This window comes from Salvelinus sp. IW2-2015, linkage group LG11 (genome assembly GCF_002910315.2).
Source record: "Salvelinus sp. IW2-2015 linkage group LG11, ASM291031v2, whole genome shotgun sequence".
Taxonomy (NCBI): Eukaryota; Metazoa; Chordata; class Actinopteri; order Salmoniformes; family Salmonidae; genus Salvelinus; species Salvelinus sp. IW2-2015.
The window spans coordinates 34,337,233-34,365,219 of record NC_036851.1 but is presented as its reverse complement, the minus strand read 5'-3'; the positions used below and the strand labels follow the sequence as shown (position 1 = coordinate 34,365,219).

At 44.0% G+C, this 27,987-nt stretch overlaps 2 protein-coding genes across 4 annotated transcripts in view; one reads left to right on the top strand and one right to left on the bottom strand.

The window, feature by feature from the left end:
- The window catches only part of plpp5 (phospholipid phosphatase 5), a 207,390-nt gene that overhangs the window by 2,219 nt on the left and 177,184 nt on the right, over positions 1-27,987 (bottom strand). The window lies entirely within an intron of this gene.
- Positions 1-27,987, top strand: part of LOC111970275 (paxillin) — a 59,846-nt gene that overhangs the window by 22,551 nt on the left and 9,308 nt on the right. Inside the window, exons 1-7 of one of the 2 annotated variants that reach the window (XM_023996930.3) lie at positions 12,811-12,894; positions 14,712-14,902; positions 15,136-15,221; positions 15,304-15,434; positions 15,627-15,828; positions 16,023-16,161; positions 27,262-27,420. In XM_023996930.3, the coding sequence (XP_023852698.1) occupies positions 15,338-15,434; positions 15,627-15,828; positions 16,023-16,161; positions 27,262-27,420 (597 nt within the window). In that variant the 5' untranslated portion in view covers positions 12,811-12,894; positions 14,712-14,902; positions 15,136-15,221; positions 15,304-15,337. Of the gene's footprint in view, positions 1-12,810; positions 12,895-14,711; positions 14,903-15,135; positions 15,222-15,303; positions 15,435-15,626; positions 15,829-16,022; positions 16,162-27,261; positions 27,421-27,987 lie in introns of those variants that run through there. The other variant, XM_023996929.2, reaches the window with a different exon arrangement.

Here is a 27,987-nt window from a genome sequence, read left to right as displayed (position 1 = left end):
CGCTGCCTGCACCTGCCCGCCGTCCAGCATCACTACTCTGGACGGTTCTGACTTAGAATATGTGGACAACTACAATTACCTAGGTGTCTGGTTAGACTGTAAACTCTCCTTCCAGACTCACATCAAACATCTCCAATCCAAAGTTAAATCTAGAATTGGCTTCCTATTTCGCAACAAAGCATCCTTCACTCATGCTGCCAAACATACCCTCGTAAAACTGACCATTCTACCGATCCTCGACTTCGGCGATGTCATTTACAAAATAGCCTCCAATACCCTACTCAATAAATTGGATGCAGTCTATCACAGTGCCATCCGTTTTGTCACCAAAGCCCCATGTACAGTGGGCAAAAAAGTATTTAGTCAGCCACCAATTGTGCAAGTTCTCCCACTTAAAAAGATGAGAGAGGCCTGTAATTTTCATCATAGGTACACTTCAACTATGACAGACAAAATAAGAAAAGAAATCCAGAAAATCACATTGTAGGATTTTTTATGAATTTATTTGCAAATTATGTGGAAAATAAGTATTTGGTCACCTACAAACAAGCAAGATTTCTGCTCTCACAGACCTGTAACTTCTTTTTAAGAGGCTCCTCTGTCCTCCACTCGTTACCTGTATTAATGGCACCTGTTTGAACTTGTTATCAGTATAAAAGACACCTGTCCACAACCTCAAACAGTCACACTCCAAACTCCACTATGGCCAAGACCAAAGAGCTGTCAACGGACACCAGAAACAAAATTGGGAAGACTGAATCTGCAATAGGTAAGCAGCTTGTTTGAAGAAATCAACTGTGGGAGCAATTATTAGGAAATGGAAGACATACAAGACCACTGATAATCTCCCTCGATCTGGGGCTCCACGCAAGATCTCACCCCGTGGGGTCAAAATGATCACAAGAACGGTGAGCAAAAATCCCAGAACACACGGGGGGACTTAGTGAATGACCTGCAGAGAGCTGGGACCAAAGTAACAAAGCCTACCATCAGTAACACACTACGCCGCCAGGACTCAAATCCTGCAGTGCCAGACGTGTCCCCGTGCTTAAGCCAGTACATGTCCAGGTCTGAAGTGTCCTAGAGAGCATTTGGATGATCCAGAAAGAGATTGGGAGATGTCAGATGAAACCAAAATATAACTTTTGGTAAAAACTCAAACTCGCCGTGTTTGGAGGACAAAGAATGCTGAGTTGCATCCAAAGAACACCATACCTACTGTGAAGCATGGGGTGGAAACATCATGCTTTGGGGCTGTTTTTCTGCAAAGGGACCAGGACGACTGATCCGTGTAAAGGAAAGAATGAATGGGGCCATGTATCGTGAGATTTTGAGTGAAAACCTCCTTCCGTCAGCAAGGGCATTGAAGATGAAACGTGGCTGAGTCTTTCAGCATGACAATGATCCCAAACACACCGCCCGGGCAACGAAGGAGTGGCTTCGTAAGAAGCATTTCAAGGTCCTGGAGTGGCCTAGCCAGTCTCCAGATCTCAACCCCATAGAAAATCTTTGGAGGGAGTTGAAAGTCCGTATTGATTTTCTATGGGGTTCAGGTCTGGAGACTGGTTAGGCACTCCAGGACCTTGAGATGCTTTTAAGCACACTCCTTAGTTGCCCTGGCTGTGTGTTTCGGGTCGTTGTCATGTGGAACCCAGCCCGACCCATCTTCAATGCTCTTACTGAGGGAAGGAGGTTGTTGGCCAAGATCTCGCGATACATGGCCCCATCCATCTCTCTCCTCAACGGTGCAGTCGTCCTGTCCCCTTTGCAGAAAAGCATCCCCAAAGAATGATGTTTCCACCTCCATGCTTCACGGTTGGATGTGTTCTTGGGTTGTACTCATCCTTCTTCTTCCTCCAAACATGGCGAGTGGAGTTTAGACCAAAAAGCTCTATTTTTGTCTCATCAGACCACATGACCTTCTCCCATTCCTCCTCTGGATCACCAGATGGTCATTGGCAAACTTCAGACGGGCCTGGACATGCGCTGGCTTGAGCAGGGGGACCTTGCGTGCGCTGCAGGATTTTAATCCATGACGGCGTAGTGTGTTACTAATGGTTTTCTTTGAGACTGTGTCCCAGCTCTCTTCAGGTCATTGACCAGGTCATTGACCAGGTCCGGCCGTGTAGTTCTGGGCTGATCCCTCACCTTCCTCATGATCATTGATGCCCCACGAGGTGAGATCTTGCATAGAGCCCCAGACTGAGGGTGATTGACCGTCATCTTGAATTCTTCCATTTTCTAATAATTGGGCCAACAGTTGTTGCCTTCACCAAGCTGCTTGCCTATTGTCCTGTAGCCCATCCCAGCCTTGTGCAGGTCTACAATTTTATCCCTGATGTCCTTACACAGCTCTCTGGTCTTGGCCATTGTGGAGAGGTTGAGTCTGTTTTGTTGGTTGTGTGGACAGGTGCAGTTAATACAGGTAATGAGTGGAGAACAGGAGGGCTTCTTAAAGAAAAACTAACAGGTCTGTGAGAGCTGGAATTCTTACTGGTTGGTAGGTGATCAAATACTTATGTCATGCAATTTAATTACTTAAAAATCATACAATGTGATTTTCTGGATTCTACTCACAGTTGAAGTGTACCTATGATAAAAATGACAGACCTCTACATGCTTTGTAAGTAGGAAACACGGCCGATTTTACAGTTTATCAAATACTTGTTCTCCCCACTGTATATATTTGGCTGACTTGTCACAGTTTCCCGGCTCTTAGTGACCAGTCCAGGTTTGGGTTGTCTGTACTCTATCTGATACTGTGGTAACTCTGGTATTTTGTGTGCCTTTTTATTTTTGAACACACTCAGCCTCTTGTGTGTCTGTGTGTGCTCAATTTAAGATTATTCCGGGACTTTTTGGTATGCATTAGGTTGCCTGAATGTGTTTACTCTAGTTTTAGTGGGTAGGCACCTGTGAATGTTGTCGCAGAAGTGGCTGGAATTTCTGATGCACGCACAATCCCAACAGGATTCTGCTTCCTGTCACTGACCTGGAGAGGGTGTGTGTGTGTTTGCAGCATCTCTCAAATAGCTTGCCAGCTCATGTCATATTCACAAGCCACTCTACTGACTGTTAAAATGTCCRTTTTAGTAAACCTACTCTGACACTGGAGGCTCAACATCTTTCTTTTTATTTATTTTATAAAAAATATATATATCTAAAAAGCGAGGCGGCGATAGCATGTCAGAAATTCCCATACACCTTGCTGCCCATCAGATAAGATAATGAAGAGAGATGGGGCATATAGTTGATATACAGAAGGGAGGAATGCTCAACATAACCATGGCAGATTTTCTCTCCAGCTTTCATTGCCTCTGTTGGGATGACTGACATATATTGGCCTATTAACAGGGGTGCAACTTTCACTGGGGACAGGACATATCCCCCTCCCCCACATTCTGAAATGACATTTTTGTCTCCCCTGGTGATACAAACGAGGCAACGGTGTGCTTTAGAACCATGTGGACACCTCAAAGTGGTCTTGTGTTTTTGAAGTGTTTATCCAACTGGATATAAAAATAATACTAATTATGTCCCCCCCCCCAGTTGTGCCCCTGCCTATTACAATACATGTCCCTTCTCCCTATATCAAGTAGCCTATGTTCAAGATGGTAACACAATGACATTTAAAGCCCTCATGTTGACAGTTCTGCATAAGTCTCTCCCTCCCTCTCTTTTACCAATTTAATGTCGCCCTCTTCTGTCTGCAACATACGCTGTTTGATTTAGATTAGAATGAAGCAGAATGGTGAAAAAATAAGCAAACCTGAAACCCATTAGCTGATGGCATCGTATCTATTTTATATACTGGGTTAGCTACACATATCATCCAGCATGAACATGTGTAGGAAAAAAGCATTTATGGCTTACATGGGTGAATAATTGACGACATTTTGTCAGTGTGGCAAATTTATTTTGTTTGCTAATCGTAACCTAAAAGCAAGGGATATTTGAAGACATGATCATTCAAGACACAATAATTGAAGATGGGTAGAAGTGTCTTGGCGAAGGCCTGCCTTTTTACATGGATAGGCCCTTTGAAAAAAGTTTTTATTTTATTTATTTTTTATCTTTAATGACATGCCACTGGCTTTGAGGAAAGCCAGAGTGTCTGTGTATGTGGATGACTCAACGCTATACATGTCAGCTACTACAGCGACTGAAATGACTGCAGCACTTAGTGGCAGTTTGAGTGTGTGGCAAGGGATAAGATATTTCTAAAACTAAAAGCATTGTATTTGGTACAAATCATTCACGAAACCCTAAACTTCAACTAAATCTTGTAATAAATAATGTGGCAATTGAGCAAGTTGAGGTGACTAAACTGCTTGGAGTAACCTTGGATTGTAAACTGTCATGGTCAAAACATACTGATACAACAGTAGCTAAGATGGGGAGAAGTATTTCCATGATAAGGTGCTGCTCTACCTTCTTGACAGCACTGTCAACAAGGCAGGTCCTACAGTCTCTAGTTTTGTCACACCTGGACTACTGTTCAGTCGTGTGGTCCGGTGCCACAAAAAGGACAGGAAAATTGCAATTGGTTCAGAACAGGGCAGCATGCTCTGTCTGTCTGTGTCTGTATGTGTAATGAATCCTAAGTGGCTCTGTGCTCACGGCGACATCGTAATTAAGAAACACAGTTCATTTGAACTGGGAGGGAGTCTCCACGGTCACACCAACCCACTTCTGTTGTGGCACCCTTCAACTATCCTCTAGTCTTCACTTCATCCAGGTGTCAGCCTATTGTTTAATATTTGTGACTGACCGGCTCAAATTGGTCTTATGTAGCAAAATTTGAAATCTTTTTTTTTTTTTTTACATTGGATAAAAGTATATACTCAGAGCTAGAAAATGGTATGTCATACACTGCAATTGAGGAACAATGGGAAAGTAATTCTGCTTTGAAGGTTGATCAACTTGTAAACTCACTTTTGAGAAAAGGGCCATTGAACGTTTTGGTACCTAATGTTTCTGTCCTGCCCTTGTCCATAGCCTCTTTGTCGCAAAACTCCCTGATCTTCTCAAAACAAATAGTTTGTCTAGCTGTGTCCAGTCCAGGTGGTGCTTGTACAGGCAGACCATCTATGGGAGGAAGGATGCGCAGCAGCTGAAACCTGGTCCCGACAGTCCGACCGCTCCTTGGCGACAACACCAGGCTCCAGAGCATCGAAGCTGTAAAACGGGGAACAAAACAATCTGACATTACAACCCTGCACAACATCAATTCACCTCCCAAGTTTAGATAAGAATAACCTCATACAATGAAAGTTATTTTTTACCTAAAGTGCTTGTACTGTTTGATCTGTGGCAGCGGCCTGAAGTACAGAGTCAGGTGTTGTTGCCAGCCATAGCTTTCCACCAGCACCGTAATATCCTCCAGTCCAACCAGCTGTGGGATGTTGACCTGTCACAGTGCTGTCCTTCACAACACCAGCAATCTCAGTGTTCACTCTGGTCTTTCTGAAGCGTTGCTTGATGAGGCCGAAGCACCAGTCAGGGGCAAACTTGGTGTGGCCTGTGATCAGGAAGTGACGGTCCAGATTGTGGTGGAGCTTGTGCAGGGTCCACCAGGCACAATACCAGAGCACAAACTTGTTCTTGTTTTTGCCACTGCAGTTATCACAATTCAGTTCCACACGTGTTTTCCTAAAGCTGTAGTTGGTGAAGAAATGGTGCATGTAGTTGACTGCGCTGCTGCCTTTGCTTGCTTGGGCCAGCTCTCTTCTTGACGACAGTATGACTGGTAGATGATAGTCAGGCGTGTTCTACTGATTTGATGCTGAAAAACAAATTACAGACACAAATATTTTAGCATTTTTATACAATAGATGTGAAATGGCATTCTGAGATTTCACTATACACAGTTCATACAGGTAATGTTAGTTACTGTCGCTAACCAGCCACCTAACTTCAGCTGGCTAGCTAACAGCAGGCTTTAACTAGCAGTACAAACCGATTGTCATACCTAGATAAAGTTAACCAATAGGTTCAATGTTAGTTAACTGCATTACGAGCAGCTCATTTTATAGACTAAAAATGCAACACCGCAGACCAATCCAAACTCATCTTTCAGCATGTCCAGCCCACACATTATCTCAGCCAATCATGGCTAGCGGGAAGGTTGCTCACTTTCTCTGTGGCTAACCAACTAGGCTCGTAATTTAACAATTTTATTTGTATTTACAGATGACATACAAGTTTGATATTAAGGCACATGAAAGTTCACATGTTCGAGAAGGCATTTCTGCCCAAAAATTTATTAAAAAATGTACGTTCAAAAGGCTCTCCTGTGAAGTCGTGGCTTGCGACATAAGCCTAGTTTCCTGAATCGGGTCACATTTGGTCGTGATGGAACTGCAAGGAAAAGTCTAGAACCTTCTTTGTGGTTGCTGATCCTGCAGTTTGGTCATGCTCTTCACCCAAGCACATAAAGCTCTGGTGGTGGGTATATTTAGGGGCTTTAGGCTTCTTATTTTAGCCAGGGGATCTCAACCTCTTAACAGGGAGCTCAAGTCGTCCTAGTTACTGTCTGTTGGGTGACTGGTTTAGGAACTTGTTCTCCAATACGGCTCATGTCTTTTTGACTGTATATTACAGTTATGGAATGTCAGCATTTTATGGAAGAGGATTGGTTTAGTATTCTGAGGTTGAAATGCTATCTCCCAGCTGCAGGTGARCCGAGGAGACTCTTGCCATGTCCAAATACCCATACTTGTGTTCTAAATAGTAGGTTGAGTATGCTAAAAATAACATTTAATATTATGCAGCATTTAGAAAATAGAGTACTGGGGATGCACTACTGAAATCAACGAATAGTAGGAAATGACACGTTCTCATTATGCTTAAATAGTATAAAACATTCTATGTGAATTTTTGAAAAACAAGTATGGTTTAAATGCCAGGATGTTAACCTCATTTTGGCTTTTCAACTAGTATAATTCGATGCACACTGTCCACAATACATTGGAAGAGGTGGGCTGTGCGTGATCGGCCCTAGCTTTAGTTGTAGCCAAACAACAAAACTAGGCTACTTAATTGGGAGGATACAGAATAGCGAAGCTTCTGCAGTGGTGTTCAAATGTAGGATTAGTATATATATATATTTTTTTATCCTTAAAATGATTGCGTATTGCATCGTAGGATAAATCTTTTTACAAAAGTTGATTTGTTTTCTCATTTGAAGAGGGTTTCTTGTTCTCTTGGCCTTCATCAGAGCTTTTAAACAAATACTAAACCATCTTTTGATTTCTGAATGTATCAGGATGTGGCTGCGTTGTAGATGTCATGTTAATCAGACCTTTTTGATTTGAACATATGGATTCATGGGCGCCTGACTGTCAAAGTAGGGGTGAAGAAGAAAAAAAAATCTACTGAGGTCGGGGTCGTGAGGTTGGGGTCGTGATAGGGGCTGCACCAAATGTTTGATGTATTATAATAATTGTTTAYGTTGTATTAATAGAAGGGGAAGGGCTATAAGACCCCTCCCTCACTACATCTATAGGGTCCCAGACTACAGACTAGCAATATACAGTTGAAGTTTACATATACCTTAGCCAAATACATTTAAACCCAGTTTTTCCACATTCCTGACCTTTAATCCCAGTAACAATTCCCTGTCTTAGGTCAGTTAGGATCACCACTTTTATTTTAAGAATGTGAAATGTCAGAATAATAGTAGAAAGAATGATTTATTTCATATTTTATTTCTTTCATCACATTCCCAGTGGGTCAGAAGTTTACATACACTCAATTAGTACTTGATAGCATCGCCTTTAAATTGTTTAACTTGAGTCAAATGTTTCGGGTAGCCTTCCACAGGCTTTCCACAATAAGTTGGGTGAATTTTGGCCCATTCCTCCTGACAGAGCTGGTGTAACTGAGTCAGGTTGTAGGCCTCCTTGCTCGCACACGCTTTTTCAGTTCTGCCCACAAATTTTCTATGGGATTGAGGTCGGGGCTTTGTGATGGCCACTCCAATACCTTGACTTTGTTGTCCTTAAGCCGTTTTGCCACAACTTTGGAAGTATGCTTTGGGTCATTGTCCATTTGGAAGACCTATTTGCAAACAAGCTTTAACTTCCTGACTGATGACTTGAGATGTTGCTTCAATATAGCCACATATCATTTTAAATTCCTTATGGTGCTATCTTTTTTGTGAAGTGCACCAGTCCCTCCTGCAGCAAAGMACCCCCACAACATGATGCTAACACCCCTGTGCTTCACGGTTGGGATGGTGTTCTTCGGCTTGCAAGCCTCCCCCTTTTTCCTCCAAACATAACGATGGTCATTATGGCCAAACAGTTATATATTTTTTTCATCAGACCAGAGGACATTTCTCCAAAAAGTACAATCTTTGTCCCCATGTGCAGTTACAACCGTAGTCTGGCTTGTTTATGGCGGTTTTGGAGCAGTGGCTTCTTCCTTGCTGAGCGGCCTTTCAGGTTATGTCGATATAGAACTTGTTTTACTGTGGATATAGATACTTTTGTACCTGTTTCCTCCAGCATCTTCACAARGTCCTTTGCTGTTGTTCTGGRATTGATTTGCACTTTTCGCACCMAAGTWCGTTCATCTCTAGGASACAGAACGYGTCTCCTTCCTGAGCGGTATGACGGCTGCGTGRTCCCATKGTGTTTATACTTGCRTACTATTGTTTGTACAGATGAACGTGGTACCTTCAGGAATTTGGAAATTGCTCCCAAGGATGAACCAGACTTGTGGAGGTCTACAATATTTTTTCTGAGGTCTTGGCTGATTTCTTTTGATTTTCCTATGATGTCAAGCAAAGAGGCACTGAGTTTGAAGGTAGGCCTTGAAATATACATCCACAGGTACACCTCCAATTGACTCAAATGATGTCAATTAGCCTATCAGAAGCTTCTAAAGCCATCATTTTCTGGAATTTTCCAAGCTGTTTAAAGGCACAGTCAACTTTGTATGTAAACTTCTGACGCACTGGAATTGTGATACAGTGAAATGATCTGTCTGTAAACAATTGTTGGAACAATTACTTGTCACGCACAAAGTAGATGTCCTAACCCACTTGCCAAAACTATAGTTTGTTAACAAGAAAGTTGTGGAGTGATTGAAAAATGTGTTTTAATGACTCCAACCTAAGTGTATKTAAACTTCCGACTTCAACTGTAGATATTCCATAAATCTGCCGTTTCCAGCTACAATAGGCATTTACAACATGAACACTGTCTACACTGTATTTCTGATCAATCTGATGTTATTTTAATGGACAAAAAATGTGCCTTTCTTCCAAAAACAAGGACATTTCTAAGTGACTCCAAACCTTTGAACGGTAGTGTATGTTGAACTGGAACGAAGTGATCAGTTTCTGTCTAAATAGGATAGATGGGCTAAGGTATCTGTGATAGTCTGCCTCAACAGTCTGAGTATGCCTAGAACTCCATTCCTATTCTATTCAGAGTTTAGAGAAATGTATTGAATTGTAAATGAGCTATTATCATGCTGGTTAATGCGATGCATGTCTGTTGAATTTGGAAAAATCCACCAACACTCGGCCCCGCCCCACCTACTGAGCGAGTCAGAATCCGTGTTGTTCCGGCCATGGCATACTGCATAATTTTTACTAAATGGTACGTGCTAAATAGTATGCAAAGAAGAGTGCTTAGTGTACAGTTTTAAGTATGTAGTATGGGTATTCGGACACAGCCTCTCCCTCATTCAGGGTACTTTTAACTTCTACTGCAGTTCCCTCCCGACCTCTGGATGGCCTAGTAACAGGCAAGAGTGCACAGTCCTTGGCCAAGTTCCAATATGCACACTAGCACACCCCTTAGAATGCATTCCCAATATGTTGCTTCATTCTGAATGAAATTTGAGTTTGGATATTAGAACAGAACATGTGAATGGCTGGCTGGGAGCTGATGTGTCATGGCATGTTCCTGTGTGGGTCTGTTGGTAGAGCATGGCGCTTGCAACTGATTGGATTCCCATGGGGGATCAGTATAGAAAAAGTATGAATGTATGCACTCACTACAGTAAGTTGCTCTGGAAAAGAGCATCTGCTAAATGACTAAAATGTAATATGTTCCCCTCAGCCCTTTGGCGCACAGGACTGACACTTTTGTAGGCCTCCACACGAATGCTTAGGTCTACAACAAGAAATGTCAAAACCCCAGCCTCCTCCTGTTGCAATCTGTTTCCTTCATGTTCTGAGGCCTTAGAACTACCAGAAATAATTACTGGAGGCTGGTCTTGGTCTAAAGACTCTCTATTCTACGTATTTGCTTGTAGGTGTACTAGTACATAACCTTCCCCACAAAAACCTTGTTGAAACTCCTTCTGCTGGAAATCAACCGTAAATGGATCTTTGAGCATTTCTGTTGCCCAGAATGATGGCTGACTTTCTGGATGCTGCGGTTTTTTACTTTCCCTCACCCTTTGGGCAGTTGGTTGGTTGTTAGGCTATATACAGTGGGGAGAACAAGTATTTGATACACTGCCGATTTTGCAGGTTTTCCTACTTACAAAGCATGTAGAGGTCTGTAATTTTTATCATAGGTACACTTCAACTGTGAGAGACGGAATCTAAAACAAAAATCCAGAAAATCACATTGTATGATTTTTAAATAATTAATTAGCATTTTATTGCATGACATAAGTATTTGATCACCTACCAACCAGTAAGAATTCCGGCTCTCACAGACCTGTTTTCTTTAAGAAGCCCTCCTGTTCTCCATCATTACCTGTATTAACTGCACCTGTTTGAACTCGTTACCTGTATAAAAGACACCTGTCCACACACTCAATCAAACAGATTCCAACCTCTCCACAATGGCCAGACCAGAGAGCTGTGTAAGGACATCAGGGATAAAATTGTAGACCTGCACAAGGCTGGGATGGGCTACAGGACAATAGGCAAGCAGCTTGGTGAGAAGGAAACAACTGTTGCGCAATTATTAGAAAATGGAAGAAGTTCAAGATGACGGTCAATCACCCTCGGTCTGGGGCTCCATGCAAGATTTCACCTCGTGGGCATCAATGATCATGAGAAAGGTGAGGGATCAGCCCAGAACTACACGGCAGGCCTGGTCAATGACCTGAAGAGAGCTGGGACCACAGTCTCAAAGAAAACCATTAGTAACACACTACGCCGTCATGGATTAAAATCCTGCAGCGCACGCAAGGTCCCCCTGCTTAAGCCAGTGCAGTGTCCAGGCCTGTCTGAAGTTTGCAATGACCATCTGGATGATCCAGAGGAGGAATGGGAGAAGGTCATGTGCTCTGATGAGACAAAAATAGAGCTTTTTGGTCTAACTCCACTCGCCGTGTTTGGAGGAAGAAGAAGTATGAGTACAACCCCAAGAACACCATCCCACTGAAGCATGGAGGTGGAAACATCATTCTTTGGGATGCTTTTCTGCAAAGGGGACAGGACACTGCACCGTATGAGGGGAGGATGGATGGGGCCATGTATCGCGAGATTGGCCACACCTCCTTCCCTCAGTAAGAGCATTGAAGATGGGTCGTGGCTGGGTCTTCCAGCATGACAACGACACGAAGCACACAGCCATGGCAACTAAGGAGTGGCTCCGTAAGAAGCATCTCAAGGTCCTGGAGTGGCCTAGCCAGTCTCCAGACCTGACCCAATAGAAAATCTTGGAGGAGCTGAAAGTCCGTATTGCCCAGACAGCCCGAAACCTGAAGGATCTGGAGAAGATCTGTAGGGAGGAGTGGCCAAAATCCTGCTGCAGTGTTGCAAACCTAGTCAAGAACTACAGGAAACGTACTGATCTCTTAATTGCAAACAAAGGTTCTGTACCAAATATAAGTTCTGCTTTTCTGATGTATCAAATACTTATGTCATGCAATAAAATGCAAATTAATTACTTAAAAATCATACAATGTGATTTTCTGGATTTTTGTTTTAGATTCCGTCTCTCATAGTTGAAGTGTACCTATGATAAAAATTACAGACCTCTACATGCTTTGTAAGTAGGAAAACCTGCAAAATCGGCAGTGTATCAAATACTTGTTCTCCCCACTGTATTTCCCCTTTAAAGGGAGTATCTGGCTGTAGGAGAATAAACACCCGGCTCTGCTGTGTCCAGAATCAAATCCACTGAGATGTTTACAGTGTCTCGGAGTCAGTCAGCAAACTACTCTGCTTCGGTAACCCTGTCATCATCCAGCATGCTAATGATGCTAACGCCAACTCTAGCCAAAGTGGATCCAGTGCTCAGCCCAGCTGTCACCATTGTCTGTCTTTGGCCTCCATGATTCCTTGGGCCATGGGATACTCTCCATCTCAGCCACTCATACCGATGAGGGAGTGTGTTATGATGTTAAATGACCTGGTCACTGAACTCAAGCACACTTGGAATGAACCTTGAGACCGACAGAACAGCAGCCCGTGTGAAGGAAGGGTTAATTTGATTACCACTCACACCACTCCCTCTGTAGGCATGGTACTCAGAGACCATATCATTCTTTTCTACCCATTCTCTCCCTCCCTCTTTCACAACTTTCCTTCCATCACTGCCACAACTTTTTAATGTTTTTCTCAGGCTTTCTTGTAATGCGCCGTCGAGTTGGCTCTAATTGCCTAGTTTGTAAACCGTTATTTGCAGCAGTTGTGTGAGTGTGAACAGACTCTTACCTCAGCCTTCAGAGAGCCAAGAAGGCTGAAACTCCAAATTGGCATAGCTAGGGGTAAACCTAATCCTCCCGCTGCCACAAAGTGACGCCTCCTCTCCTGCCCTTTCCTCCCTCCCCTCTCTCTCATTATCAGTCTCTGGTGTTAAGGGTGGCAGTTCCTGCCTGTCAGCCAGTGGGTTTGGGTTGCTCTCTCCTTTGCATTCATCTCTTCGTCCTCCCTGGGTGTGTATGTGCTAGTCTTCTTCTTTATCGCCTCGGGTATGTTGTTTCCACTAATGTTTCTCTTGTGGTTTCCTTTTTATTTCTCACCTTTTGTCATCAGTTATGTTTAGTGTGACCTTGTATTGTTAACTTCTTGAAGTGTAGGTGCATACATATGTTGTTCACAGTTCATTTATGGTTTGGGCTTGTTTGTTCTGTTTATTGTTGATGACTGAAGTAAAGTCCAGTGGAGAGTAGAGTAGGGAACGTATTCGTAGTGCAGAAGATGGTCAGTTTCACACACTTGTGAAATCAGAGGCAACTGCTTAAGAGAAGTAATCTCAGTATAAGGAACATGGGTGTGTAACGTTATGGTGGTTGATACAGAATTAGTGTGGATAATGTCACCTTGCTCATTCTCTTCTTGCCCACCAACTGGGTGCCTAACTGGCTAGCCATTTTCTTTACCCGGATAGAATGACTGCATTTTATAGTGGGAAATTGTGGTTGGGTGTTTCTTATGGGATGAACATGATCTAGATTGACCATGTCTATCAAGGTGGAAAGCAACAATTGGTTGGCAGTGAGGGGATTACAACCTGACCAGAGAAAGCTGTGGTAGACAACCTACTTAAAGGGATTTTAAGGATTTCTATTTAGGAAAATGTAGAAACCGTTTACTAATAGTGTATATAAATAGTTTATAAAGTACACTTTTTACTGTAAAATGTTACCAAAGCTTATGTCTCGCTGCTGTCTACTTCACATCTATTAACAGTGAAACTTTGTGAGCAGCAGGGTAAATGAGTAACCAAAGGTGTGGTAACAGTGCAGATGATTCAGTGAAGTGGATTACTACCCTGCTGCTCCTCCTAAGATGTCTAAATGTTGCTCACATCTGGCTGTGTTTGGACACGTTGGGAAAGTGCCAGATCATCAAGCTGTCAAGTGTACTTATTGATGACTAGGAGGAGGATGATGATGATGATGGCAGGATCACAGGTCATACCATGACAATATAAAATAAACCTGCACAACAAATTCATTTGAAACTACAGTAGACTAGTGGCGGGCTTGTCGTCCGTTATTGATTGATGAGAGGTCTAGGAATAACCTACTTTTTTCAAATAAAACTTCTCCTTGAGAGATGCAATCAAATAAGTGTAGGGTTAAAGTTGATTTGGGGGTCTTCTAAAGACTCCCACCATTGCTTTATGTTATTAATTTGCTTACGTGCCATTGTACTTATTCTCACTGTATAGCTGAATATTGAGGCCTCTGTCTGTGTCTAGCTCTCTGCCAAAACCCACAGCCCCGCGTCGTCGTTGAGAAAAGGGACTGAGGGTGATAGTGAGACACAGAGAGACAGCTTCTGTTTTTCTCTGAAACAAGGGCAGATTTGCATGCCATTGAGACAGGTTCTCAGAAACCTTGTGTTAAGAATAACTTGTTATTTTATCTGCACATGCAGGTTTGGACATAGGAGATCCCACCATAAGGTGTGGGGTATATAAGATCCTGTCTTTCTTTTGTTCGGGGCAGAACTCAGGAGAGACATCAGTTGTATGTTTGATCTTTGACTTCTGTCTACAGCTGTATTTTGATTAAAATTGTTATGATTTATAAGTGCACATTTTGAGTATTCCTTATTTCTTAAGTAAATAACGGAGCCCAGAAAAGTGGAACCAACATAAGCCAAGGTGATTTCCCAATGTTTGGTGTTGTCAGGGATTTGTTGTCAGCAATCTTGTCAGGGATTTTCTGTTTACACCAGGTCAACTTTTGAAAACTTTGCTTTTGATTTATAAGGCCGGATACATGAGTCTACCAGGATAGGAATTAATATTAAAAGGGTCTTACTCTTATGTTCCTAGATGCATTGCTGGCGGACTTGGAGTCGACGACCTCCCACATCTCCAAGCGGCCAGTGTTTCTGCCGGACGAGACACCCTACTCTTTCCCCACGGGAGGACAGGCCCCTCCCCCTGTACCACCACCTCCCTCTGCTGAGGCCCTGAATGGAACCTTGCTTGACCCCCTAGATTCCACCCCCTTGTGCAAACAGGTAGGTACATACATACATACATACATACATACATACATACATACATACATACATGTGTTCCCATACACACACAAGGCTGGTGTGGGTTCAGGCTTTTGCGCAAGTTGGTAACCGATCTGATTCAACTAATAAAATCTTGAAGACTGAGCAAAAGCCTGTGCCCACATGACACCCTCTCACCCATTTACCACTTTACCTAGAACACTTCTAAATATGTACCTGTCCTTTCTTAGTCCTACAGCCCTGCACAGAAAAGCTTGTGGTCCAGGGACAGCAGTAGCCCCCCCTTACCCCAAAGCGAAGAGGACCACGTCTACAGGTAATAATGATCATAATAAACAATACACTTCATGTAGCGACACATGACAAAATGAACATCAGATGTCTGTTGGTTCCTGCAGCTTCCCCAACAAGCAGAAGAGTACGGAGGCTGCTATGAGCTCCTCCCTGGGCTGCAACCTGTCGGAGCTGGACCGGCTGCTTCTGGAGCTCAACGCTGTGCAGCACAACACACCATCCTTCCCCACTGAGGGTACGCTACACCATAATGTGTGCATCCCAAATGACACCCTATTCCCTATATAGTGCACTGCTTTTGACCAGGGCCCACACGTAGAAAACCCTATTTGGTACATAAAAGAGTAGCACTCACCAGTCTCCTTCTCATTCACCCACTGGAACTTGCCAATATGTAAATATATATTTTTCTCCTCCTGTGTTGCAGAAGAGTCTGCTCCGCCCCTCCCTTCCAGCAGCACCACCCATTATGTGCAGGCGAACGGGGTTTCTGGGGCAGGCAAGTTGCCTCGCCCCACCATGGAGAAGCCAAAACGCAGCGTGGCCACCAGGCCACCAGTCATCGAATACGTGCGCCCCAGCGCCAAGAGCCTCCTTGACGAGCAAGAAAGTTCTGTTCCCTCTCCCATGTAAGGATTAGGGCTGGTCCAAAATGTTGCTATTCCCATAAATTGGGGGACAATTGACTGCAAAGCAATGGCACTGCACCTCAAGTTCCTGAAGACAGTTTAATCTTACTCAGATTGTGCTATGTCCTGTGTGTTCATGTTTGCCTTTGGTCATTTAACGCTCATCATTATGACCTAATGTTTGTGATCTCTAGCCCCACCCCATTGGTTGTAGAGAAGTTGGGGGAGGAGGAGACGCCTTCCCAGCTGCAGGCCAGAATCTCAGCCTCCTCCGCCACGCGGGAGCTTGACGAGCTCATGGCCTCGCTGTCCGACTTCAAAGTCCAGAGCAACGTAAGTTTTTTACAGAAAGATTTTTACGAGGGTGGGTGAATGAGAATGAGAAGGAGACCGGTGAGTGCTACTCTTCCTGGGGATCACATTAAACATTACATAATACAGAACATCAATAGACAATAACAGCTCAAGGAGAGAACTACATACATTTTCAAACAGCACACAGCCTACATATCAATACATACACACAAAATATCTAGGGTGGATGCATGATGGGGGTGGGTGGGTGGGGTGATAGATGATAAAGAGCACTATGCAGGTACAGATTGGGTGAAGTAAGTTGAGGTGAAATGTGAATTCAAATAAATATATCGATTAGAAACCAGGTGGTGGAAAGTCAACTCTGAGGTGAATGTGTTGCTTTAAAAGGGTAGGTTGAAGATTTATTTCTGGCATTGATGTGTGGGTTCTTCACACAGGTAGAATCCTGTGGTCTAGAATGTAATGTACATTGAGTCGGGCATTTACTACCATTTGCCTTATCAATCGCACAATACAACAACTTATTTACTCTAACCAGGTTTCATTTACTTTTTATGCGAGTAAAGGATTTTTTTAAAATGACAGGCCTGATGGAAACTGCTCATTTGTCTGTAAACTTTCCAAATGTCGACAAAACAAAATACGCTTGCTTGACAAAGTGGAATCTTTTTGTGTCTGTAAAATGTATTATGCGAAACACCTTTTATGCGCATATATGATGCTATTCTATCAAAGTAGTGCATTTGGAAAGTATTCAGACCCCTTGACTTTTCCACATTCTGTTACATTACAGCCTTATTTTATAATAGATTGATGAGGGAAAAAACTATTTAATCTACACAGTACCCCATAATGACAAAGCAAAAACTTTTTTTGCTAATGCATTTAAAACTATAACGTTTTATATAACTATTCAGACTCTTTACTAGGTACTTTGTTGAAGCGCCTTTGGCAGGGATTATAGCCTCAAGTCTTGGGTATGATGCTACAAGGTTGGCACAACTGTATTTGGGGAGTTTCTCCCATTCTTCTCTGCAGATCCTCTCAAGCTCTTTCGGGTTGGATGGGGAGCATCGCTGCACATCTATTTTCAGGTCTCTCCAGAGATGTTCGATCGGGTTCAAGTCCGGGCTCTGGCTGGGCCACTCAAGGACATTCAGAGACTTGTCCTGAAGCCACTTCTGCGTTGTCTTGGTTGTGTGCTTAGGGTCGTTGTCCTGTTGGAAGGTGAACCTTCGCCCCAGTCTGAGAACCTGCTCCAGAGCACTTAGGACTTCATCAAGGATTTCTCTGTACTTTTCTCCGATCATCTTTCCCTCGATCCTGACTAGTGTCCCAGTCCCTGCTGCTGAAAAACATCCCCACAGGATGACGCTGCCACCACCATGCTTCACCATAGGGATGGTGCCAGGTTTTCTTACAGATGTGACGCTTGGCATTCAGGCCAAAGAGTTCAATCTTGCTTTCATCAGCCAGAGAATCTTGTTTCTCATGGTTAGAGTCCTTTAGGTGTTGTTTGGCAAACTCCAAGGGGCTGTCATGTGGCTTCCGTCTGGTCACTCTACCATAAAGGCCTGAATGGTGGAATGCTGCAGAGATGGTTGTCCTTCTGGAAGGTTCTCCCATCTACACAGAGGATCTCTGGAGCGCTGACCATTGGGTTCTTGGTGACCTCCCTGACCAAGGCCTTTCTCTTCCGATTGCTCAGTTTGGCCAGGCGACCACCTCTAGGAAGAGTCTCTTGGTGGTTCCAAACTACTTCCAGTTAAGAATGATGGAGGCCACTGTGTTTTTAGTGACCTTCAATGCTGCAGACATTTTTCGGTATCCTTCCCCAGATCTGTGCTTCGACACAATCCTGTCTTGGCGCTCTACGGACAATTCCTTTGACCTCATGGCTTGGTTTTTGCTCTGACATGCACTGGCAACTGTGTGCCTTTCCTCATGTCCAATCAATTTAATTTACCACAGGTCGACTCCAATCAAGTCGTAGAAACTTCACAAGGACAATCAATGGAAACAGGATGCACCTGAGCTTAATTTTGAGTCTCATAGCAAAGGGTCTCAGTACTTATGTAAATAAGGTATTTCTGTGTTTTATTTTTAATACATTTGTAAAAATGTCTAAACCTGTTTTCACTTTGTCATTATGGGGTATTGTGTGTAGACTGAGGAAAAACATTTTATTTAATACATTTTATAATAAGGCTGTAACTTAACAAAATGTGGAAAAAGTTGAGGCCTGAATACTTTCTGAATGCACTGTACATTTGGAGTCACGTGATGATATTCATGTAGTCCTCCCACTATGAGTCAGGAAATCATGCAGTTTATTGCTACTGATGAGTTATGAATTCACAGGGTGGTGAAAAGTGCACAAATAAGCTTGAAGCTCCTTTGTAATAAATATTGAGGGTCTTCTTTTGGTGACATGATTGACCCTTTACTGCCATTTGACAACAACAAAAAATTGCGCTCTTATCTATAATAATCTCATGTAGGCTAGCCTACCCACACTGACCAGAGTGGGCACGTGCTATTTAACGAAACAGTTTTAGTGACCTAACCTATCAGAGTTGAAAATGTGATGGAAATGCATTTGAACTTTAGATTTTTATTCGGTACATGAAATCTTAAGCGGAAAGGTACCCTTTTTTTTTTTTTTTTTTTGCACTACGTCATCACACACTGCTTTTTATCCACAACAAGTCAGTTTGGTGGAAACACGACTGGTGGGAAAATATGCAGACTTTTGAATATTTGCATGAAAACATGTCCCCAATTTGGATGGAAACATAGCTACTGTGAGGAATGTGAATTATTGTTATATTCATCACTATGATATATTATGCTACTTTTCACAAGGCTTTAAAGAAATGGTCATGATTGACTTGACATGATGCATGTCTTTCCATGTCTACCTCTACTTTCCATGTCTACCTCTTTTCAAACCATTTTCAATTGTTTCCCCTCCTTGTCTCCTATTATTACTGTCTTCTGTCTCCAGTCTGGTTCTCAATTGTCTGTCGATATGGAACCTCTCCTGCTCAGTCAAGGATCAGAACCGCCCTCCATAGAGAGTCTGCTGCCCCAGTAGTTTTAACCAGATACCCAACTGAGCCTGTGGATCTGCAGCTGGAGCCCCTCAGTGACACGTTCCCCTCCTGTAACCCTGTTCCTTTAGAACTCCACATAGATGACGATGCCTGCTCTGCCTCTCCCCTCAGCTGCTTCAGCCTCCGTTGTGTTGGCCTTGTCCCAGAGTCTCCAGTACACCCAGATCCACACACAGCTGGTAGGAGAAACTGATCCCAGCGTGAGAACTACACTGACCTCCCACATAGTCCTTCACTGTGGTCTCTACCACCACAAGCCATACTTAGTCAAATAACCCCAATCCTCCTTTTGCTCCAGTTGAAAAGTCCTACAGTGGATGCAAAAACCAGCAAGACGCGTAATCCAGTCATTTTTTCCGATACCCCTAGTCCTGTTACTGTTGCCAAGATGCCTAGCCCTGTAACTGTTATTTATTTTATTGAACCTTTATTTAACTAGACAAGTCAGTTAAGAACAAATTCTTATTTACAATGACAGCATACCAAAAGGCAAAAGGCCTCCTGCGGGGACAGAGGCTGGGATTAAAAATAAAACAAATAAATAAAATATAAATATAGGACAAAACACACAACACTACATAGAGAGACCTAAGACAACAACGTAGCAAGGCAGCAACGCAACACAACATGGTAGCAGCACAAAACATGGTACAAACATTATTGTGCACAAACAACGGGCAAGAAGGTAGAGACAACAATACATCACGCAAAGCAGCCACAACTGTCAGTAAGAGTGTCCATGATTGAGTCTTTGAATGAAGAGATTTAGATAAAACTGTCTAGTTTGAGTATTTGTTGAAACTTGTTGCAGCGGACTGAAAAGAGGAGTGACCCAGGGATGTGTGTGCTTTGGGGAACTTTTAACAGAATGTGATTGGCAGAATGGGTGTTGTATGTGGAGGTTGAGGGCTGCAGTAGATATCTCAGGCCTCACTCCCCCCTATCTAAGAGGGTTTTATAAATAAGCATCAACCAGTGGGTCTTGCGACGGGTATACAGAGGAGTATAGAGTACAGTGATGTGTCCTATAAGGAGCATTGTTGGCAAATCCGATGGCAGAATGGTAAAGAATATCTAGCCGCTTGAGAGCGCCCTTACCTTAACTGTTGCCAAGACGCCCGGTCCTGTAGCTGTTGCCAAGACGCCCCGGTCCTAAAACGAACACCCTTCCTCCCTTAGCCCCCATTGCGCCTTCTTCGCCACCGAAGGAGAACCAGTCAGACACACCTGCTGCTCAGCCACCAGAGCACCCTACTGCATGTACTGACTTGGGGATAATGTGGCCATGTCAGGAGCCCTTGCTGGAGGACGCCCTCGACAGATTGCTGTCCTATGAGTTGACTCTGCCAGAGGGCGAAGTGGAGCATGCCAAGGAGACCCATCAGGACAAAGAGGAGCTTTATGCCATGACAGGAACGAGGAAAGAACTTGGGAGGAAGGGATTTACCCTGGACACATGCCTCTGGACGGGCGGGAGGGGATGATAACTCCCCTTGCCGAGGCCAGCTGGATAGACATCTGTTTGACCCCGTCAACGTTCCCAGGAACCGCCGACGCCACGCTGGACCTCCCCCTGAACCAGCCTTCGGCCGTGGAGATGCTGTCCGTGTCGAGCCAAGTACGACGCTCTCTTCGAGGGCTTTTTTTATCAGATTGCTCATTCTAGCCTGGAGGAATCGAGCTGATTGCTACGTTGGCCATTCTTTTTCAATTCACTTATCAGTATGGGATTTCTCATAATTGAAACTGTTTTGAGTCTGTAATGAGGGGCATTATTCAAAATGAGAAAAAAATCTGCTATTTGGACCGATCAATCAGAGGACGGCCTTATTCAAAGCACAGTATTTGACCACGTGGGCTTTTGTCCTAAACCCACCCACTGTTTCTGAGAGGATGCTGATTGGTCCATTCATTTTCTGGCTTATTCAAAACGCCCATCTATTGGATTTCGCCAGACTGATAAGTGAAGTGAAATAGAATGGGGAAAGCCATGATCAGGCTTGTTCCACAATCATTCAAGTTCCATCTAGCTCTGTAACAGTATGTCACTGTGCTGTTTTCAAATTGAAGTGATTGAGATGGGCTCTTATTTTGGGAGAGCAGCTCACGTGAACACAACATGAGGACAGAGGCTGGTGGGAGGTTATAGGAGGATGGGCTCATTGTAGTGGCTGGAATGGAATACAAAGAAGTGTTGTATATGACTCGGTTGTATTTATTCCATTCCAGCCATTACAATGAGCTCGTCCTCCTATAGCTCCTCCACCAGCCTCCACTGGAGGACATATAAGAACATAATATAAGATTATTTATATATATATTATAACAGTGGGGAGAACAAGTATTTTGATACACTGCCGATTTTTCAGGTTGTCCTACTTACAAAGCATGTAGAGGTCTGTAATTTTTATCATAGGTACACTTCAACTGTGAGAGACGTAATCTAAAAAATCCAGAAAATCACATTGTATGATTTTTAAGTAATTAATTTGCATTTTATTGCATGACATAAGTATTTGATACATCAGAAAAGCAGAACTTAATATTTGGTACAGAAACCTTTGTTTGCAATTACAGAGATCATCGTTTCCTGTAGTTCTTGACCAGGTTTGCACACACTGCAGCAGGGATTTTGGCCACTCCTCCATACAGACCTTCTCCAGATCCTTCAGGTTTCGGGGCTGTCGCTGGGCAATACGGACTTTCAGCTCCCTCCAAAGATTTTCTATTGGGTTCAGGTCTGGAGACTGGCTAGGCCACTCCAGGACCTTGAGATGCTTCTTACGGAGCCACTCCTTAGTTGCCCTGGCTGTGTGTTTTGGGTCGTTGTCATGCTGGAAGACCAGCCACGACCATCTTCAATGCTCTTACTGGGGAAGGAGGCTGTTGGCCAAGATCTTGCGATACATGGCCCATCCATCCTCCCCTCAATACGGTGTAGTCGTCCTGTCCCCTTTGCAGAAAAGCATCCCCAAAGAATGATGTTTCCATCTCCATGCTTCACGGTTGGGATGGTGTTCTTGGGGTTGTACTCATCCTTCTTCTTCCTCCAAACACCGCGAGTGGAGTTTAGACCAAAAAGCTCTTTTTTGTCTCATCAGACCACATGCCTTCTCCATTCCTCCTCTGGATCATCCAGATGGTCATTGGCAAACTTCAGACGGGCCTGGACATGCGCTGGCTTGAGCAGGGGACCTTGCGTGCGCTGCAGGATTTTAATCCATGACGGCGTAGTGTGTTACTAATGGTTTTCTTTGAGACTGTGGTCCCAGCTCTCTTCAGGTCATTGACCAAGTCCTGCCGTGTAGTTCTGGGCTGATCCCTCACCTTCCTCATGATTATTGATGCCCACGAGGTGAGATCTTGCATGGAGCCCCAGACCGAGGGTGATTGACCACATCTTGAACTTCTTCCATTTTCTAATAATTGCGCCAACAGTTGTTGCCTTCTCACCAAGCTGCTTCCCTATTGTCCTGTAGCCCATCCCAGCCTTGTGCAGGTCTACAATTTTATCCTTGATGTCCTACACAGCTCTCTGGTCTTGGCCATTGTGGAGAGGTTGGAGTCTGTTTGATTGAGTGTGTGGACAGGTGTCTTTTATTACAGGTAACGAGTTCAAACAGGTGCAGTTAATACAGGTAATGAGTGGGAACAGGAGGGCTTCTTAAAGAAAAACGAACAGGTCTGTGAGAGCCGGAATTCTTACTGGTTGTGAAGTGATCAAATACTTATGTCATGCAATAAAATGCAAATTAATTACTTAAAAATCATACAATGTGATTTCCTGGATTTTTGTTTTAGATTCCGTCTCTCACAGTTGAAGTGTACCTATGATAAAAATTACAGACCTCTACATGCTTTGTAAGTAGGAAAACCTGCAAAATCGGCAGTGTATCAAATACTTGTTCTCCCCACTGTATATATATATGGCATCTGGTCAAAGTTGTATATTCTTGCTTTACCTGTGATGCAAGTAAAGCGGAGAATGTTGACTTGTGAACTGCTCAATGATAGAAGTCAGCGCGAAAGTCAAGAGGGTTCACTGCCTACCATGGTCCATGTTGAAATCTCCGCTCTGCGTTGTTTACGGCTATATTGCATGTCTCAACTTGCATTCATGACTGTGTGCATAGCTTTGTGGGGATTTGCTTGAGCTTGTCACTTTAACAATCAAGGTTGACGCAAACCTTCACCGCACAGCTGTGTGTAGCTTGCCACCTCCTGTGTAAATATGCTGGATTATACACTATATATAGAAAGTATGTGGACACCCCTTCAATTGTGGATTCGGCTATTTCAGCCACAACCATTGCTGGCAGGTGTATAACATTGAGCACCCAGCCATGCAATCTCCATAGACAAGCATTGGCAGTAGAATGGCCTTACTGAAGAGCTCAGTGACTTTCAATGTGGAATCGTCATCAGTTCGTCAGATTTCTGCCCTGCTAGACCTGCCCCGGTCAAATGTAAGTGCTGTTATTGTGAAGTGGAAACGTCTAGAAGCAACAATGCTCAGCCGCGAAGTGGTAGCCACACAAGCTCACAGAATGGAACCACTGAAGCGTGTAACACGTAAAAATCATCTGTCCTCGGTTGCAACACTCACTACCGAGTTGCTTCCAGAGGCAGTTTGAAACGTCAGCACAATAACTGTTCGTTGGGAGCTTCATGAAATGGGTTTCCATGGCTGAGCAGCCGCACACAAGCCTGAGATCACCATGTGCAATGCCAAGCGTCAGCTAGAGTGGTGTAAATCTCGCCGCCATTGGACTCTGGAGCAGTGAAAATTAGTTCTCTGGAGTGATGATCACGCTTCACCATCTGGCAGTCCAACGGACGAATCTGGGTTTGGCAGATGCTAGAAAAACGCTAGCTGCCCGACTGCATATTGCCAACTGTAAAGTTTGGTGGAGGAGTAATGGTATGGGGCTGTTTCATGGTTTGGCTATGCCCCTTAGTTTCAGTGAAGGGAAATCTTAACGCTACAGCATACAATGATATTCTAGACAATTCTGTGCTTCCAACTTTGTGGCAACAGTTTGGGGAAGGCCCTTTCCTCTTTCAACATGACAATTTCCCTGTGCACAGTCCATACAGAAATGGTTTAATCGCCCACATCAGTGCCCGACCTCACTAATGCTCTTGAGGCTGAATGGAAGCAAGTCCCCGCAGCAATGTTCCAACATCTAGTGGAAAGCCTTCCCAGAAGAATGGAGGCTGTTATAGCAGCAAATGGGGGACCTACTCCATATTTATGCCCATTATTTTGAAATTAGATATTCGTAAAGCAGGTGTCCACATATTTTTGGTCATGTAGTGTATCTGTCCTAGTATATAATATATGCCATTTAGCAGAGAATGTGCTGTTAGATGACCTCAAGTGATTTTCTGAAGACTTGCCTCTTTCCTTGATTTGAGTCATTGTGCGAGAATTCAATCCAGAACTCAATCTTATTTGGGGTAATGAATCACCATACATGTACACAAACAGATTTGGTGTAAATGGAGAATAAGAGAGGACCTAGTACCGCTTCTTCCAGGTGATGTGAAGGTCTGTATCTGCACCCTGTGGTCTCACTACTGGTGTCACCCAGGGTTAGGTACTTGATCCTCTTGTTTCCCTTGTACACACACAAACACATTATCTGTGCACATGTTTGGATGGAGGTGGGACAAACCTAAAACATGCAGGTGGCGTAGAGCAGGTTTATATGAGCCTTTGGAACAATGTTTCAGGAGCTACTTTTATGGACATTAGCAGGACTTGCTGCTTCTCTACAGTGATATTACTGCCGAGTCAAAGACCATCGGTTTCACAGCTTGCATTTTACGTCCGCCTGTGTATTGCATTAGATTTTCTAGTTTGTTTTGCACATTGTCAGTTTTTGCATTCAGAAGAATGGCCATTTGCCGGAATGGCCAGGTGTGAAATGGACTGCCTTGAAAAAGAGTGGAATTGAGTCGAATGGAGTGCCCTTTGACTTTTACGATCAGCCTGTTTGTGCAAAGGGGCTTTGCTTGAAGGACTGTGCTTCCTGGTGTTTTTTCGTGCCTGGTATGGGGAAGCCACACCCAGCCCCCCACCACCCTTACCTCCTTTTACCCAACTCTGTAGCTCAAGTTGATTATCCGCCGCACAAAAGAGATGCCCAATGTGCACCCCATGTACCGAGACGGGCAGTTGTTGAGGCGTAAACTGGGTCCTGTCATCTTCACCAAGAGCAGTTCCAGGTCCGCCTCATCACAGAGCTGCAGGGGAAGCTGAGAATCGAACACCCCATTGAGCACCGACGCAAGCAGAAGTCAGACGACTCGCTCACTGAGGGGGGTCATCGTCACCCAGCGCGCGCAGGAGGACGGGACCTCGTCGGTGGTGGACAAGGTACAGAGAGGTGGCTGGAGCCAGTGATAAGTCATCTCACTGGGCCACATTTGGACCTGCAGAGCAATACAGCACCTTCCAGTAGCKTGTTYCTTGRTTAGTGCTGTWMTTYTAGAGTAACKTTAYCAAGGCMAKKTTCTATACCACACAKATGGACTATGACTAGCGAACAGTTTCTCGCAAACCATATTTCTTGTGTGAATCAGACTAATTGGCAGGATTCCATGGTGATATGCCGCGTTGGCGCTTACCTATCCTTCTGGGAACGTGAATTCTAGTTTCCTGGCGGTCAGGAGGTAATTAGATGATTTCGAGCGCATTCTTGTGACAGTCATTTGTGGAGAGGCAGTCTCCTCCCGCTCTCTCTCTGTCCACACCCAGATCATCATTCCTCCTGACTCGCTGTCCGTCAGAGAAAGTCATCCCTCTCCGCTGTCCCATCTGGTGCCCAAAAATCCACCCCCTGACAAGCAGACCCCTCTGCCCTGCCTCCTCACCCCTCCCAGGGAACACCCCCCCCCCCCAACCTGTGGCGTGTCAGCTCACCCCTCCCTGGACGCTGACCCACAGAGAGCCCACCCCTCCACCCAGGGAACCTAACCCTAATCTGGTGCATGACAGCCCAGTTCCCACCTCCCAGAGGACTTCCCTCAATGGTGTTCCACCATAGGCATTGCAAACCTGACTTTTGACTGTTTAACTTAACAAGCCTTTTTATTCAAGCCCTAACAGATATGAACAAGTTGAAATAACTTGACTCATGAATTAGGTGACTGCGTAGTCTTCTGTTAAGATACTGATATACCACTACGTCTCTTGATATATTTTCCAGTCAGTCCCAATTCGTTCCATCCCTGTTCCCCTTTAACAAACACAAGGCCAGAAGCAAAATTGGTATTTGATTTTACAAAGGTCTGTTGTTTACTGAGGGTTGCCTTTCGTTCGAGTGAAGTCTGACTATTTTTTTCCCTCTGTGGAATGAGACTGGGTCAGAAATTTCCAATGACCACACCATTGGAGAAGTGTAGTTCCCACCCGCCTTGCTTCTGCCCATCAACAGCACACATTCAGTCTCACACTATCAATGAGCTCTTTAGGTAGCCGATAAGCAGAGTTACTCTTGAACACGGTAGTCAGATTGAAGTGTTTCAGGGTTGGACTGCAGTGCTCTATGTTATGAAGGCATTATGTGATGAATCTTACATGTTCATTCTAGTCTGGAATGCAATGCCAGTGGCATTTTCCATTTCAGTCATTAAAAAGACTGATTTCTGTTGGATGTCACGTAAACCCCAGGAGTTACTGCTGTGTCTGGAGACACACATTCAATTCAATTAAAAAAAACATAATTTTACACCGAGGGGAAATTACTTCATAGGGGCAGATGTAATCAGGATAGTGTGGTGATGAGAGACTCTTCTATGTATTAATTAGGTTTTCTGTGATAMATTGAACAGAACATGAACATTGAACAGAATATGAATTGGGAAGGGAGCTCTATTTGGGCAACTGTGTTGTCTTCATGTGTCTTACTGTTTGCGTGTGTGGTTGTCTGTGTGTTTCTGTGCATCTGTTTCTTTCTCTGAGATGTCTTTCTGTGTGTGACCCCGTCCACAGATCATGGCCCAGGGGAAGAGCTCACCCACGGCTCCCCCCAAACAGGCTAACAAGCTGGACAACATGCTGGGCAGCCTCCAGTCAGACCTCCATAAACTGGGCGTCCAGACTGTGGCCAAGGGAGTRTGTGGGGCCTGCAACAAGCCCATTGTTGGACAGGTAACTTTACAAACACACAGAGGCCACATTCATGCAGAACACATACCGGCTGCATGCACACACTCACACTTATATGCACACAGACACACACACTCGCATTCAACTTTACTGAGCTTATTACATACGTTTTCTGGTCCCTTTTGAATGTATTTCATGTTTCTGGGGTTGTTTTTTTCCTTTTGGATATCCTAAGTCCATGTAGGTGAAAATGTGGTCATGATTAGATTGATTGATTGATACACCCTGTTGTCCTGAGCTGCCTATATAGCTTGCATGGTTTGCATTCTCCAATATAATACATTTTAGCTCCTAATGGAAATTAAGTTAAGTACTGCCACCATAGGAAGGTAATTGTTCCACACAGAGCTGAGTCTGAACTGGAGAAACACACTGTTAGCCGATGTAAATCAATCATGCATTGATGTCAATGGGACATTGGCATGGGAAACTGAGTTCAGGTCATACACACATCTCGGGTTAGGATTCATCCCTGGGCCCATACTCATAAAAACTCTCAAAGTAAGAGTGCTGATCTAGGCTCAGTGTTTCCTTTTAGAACATAATGAT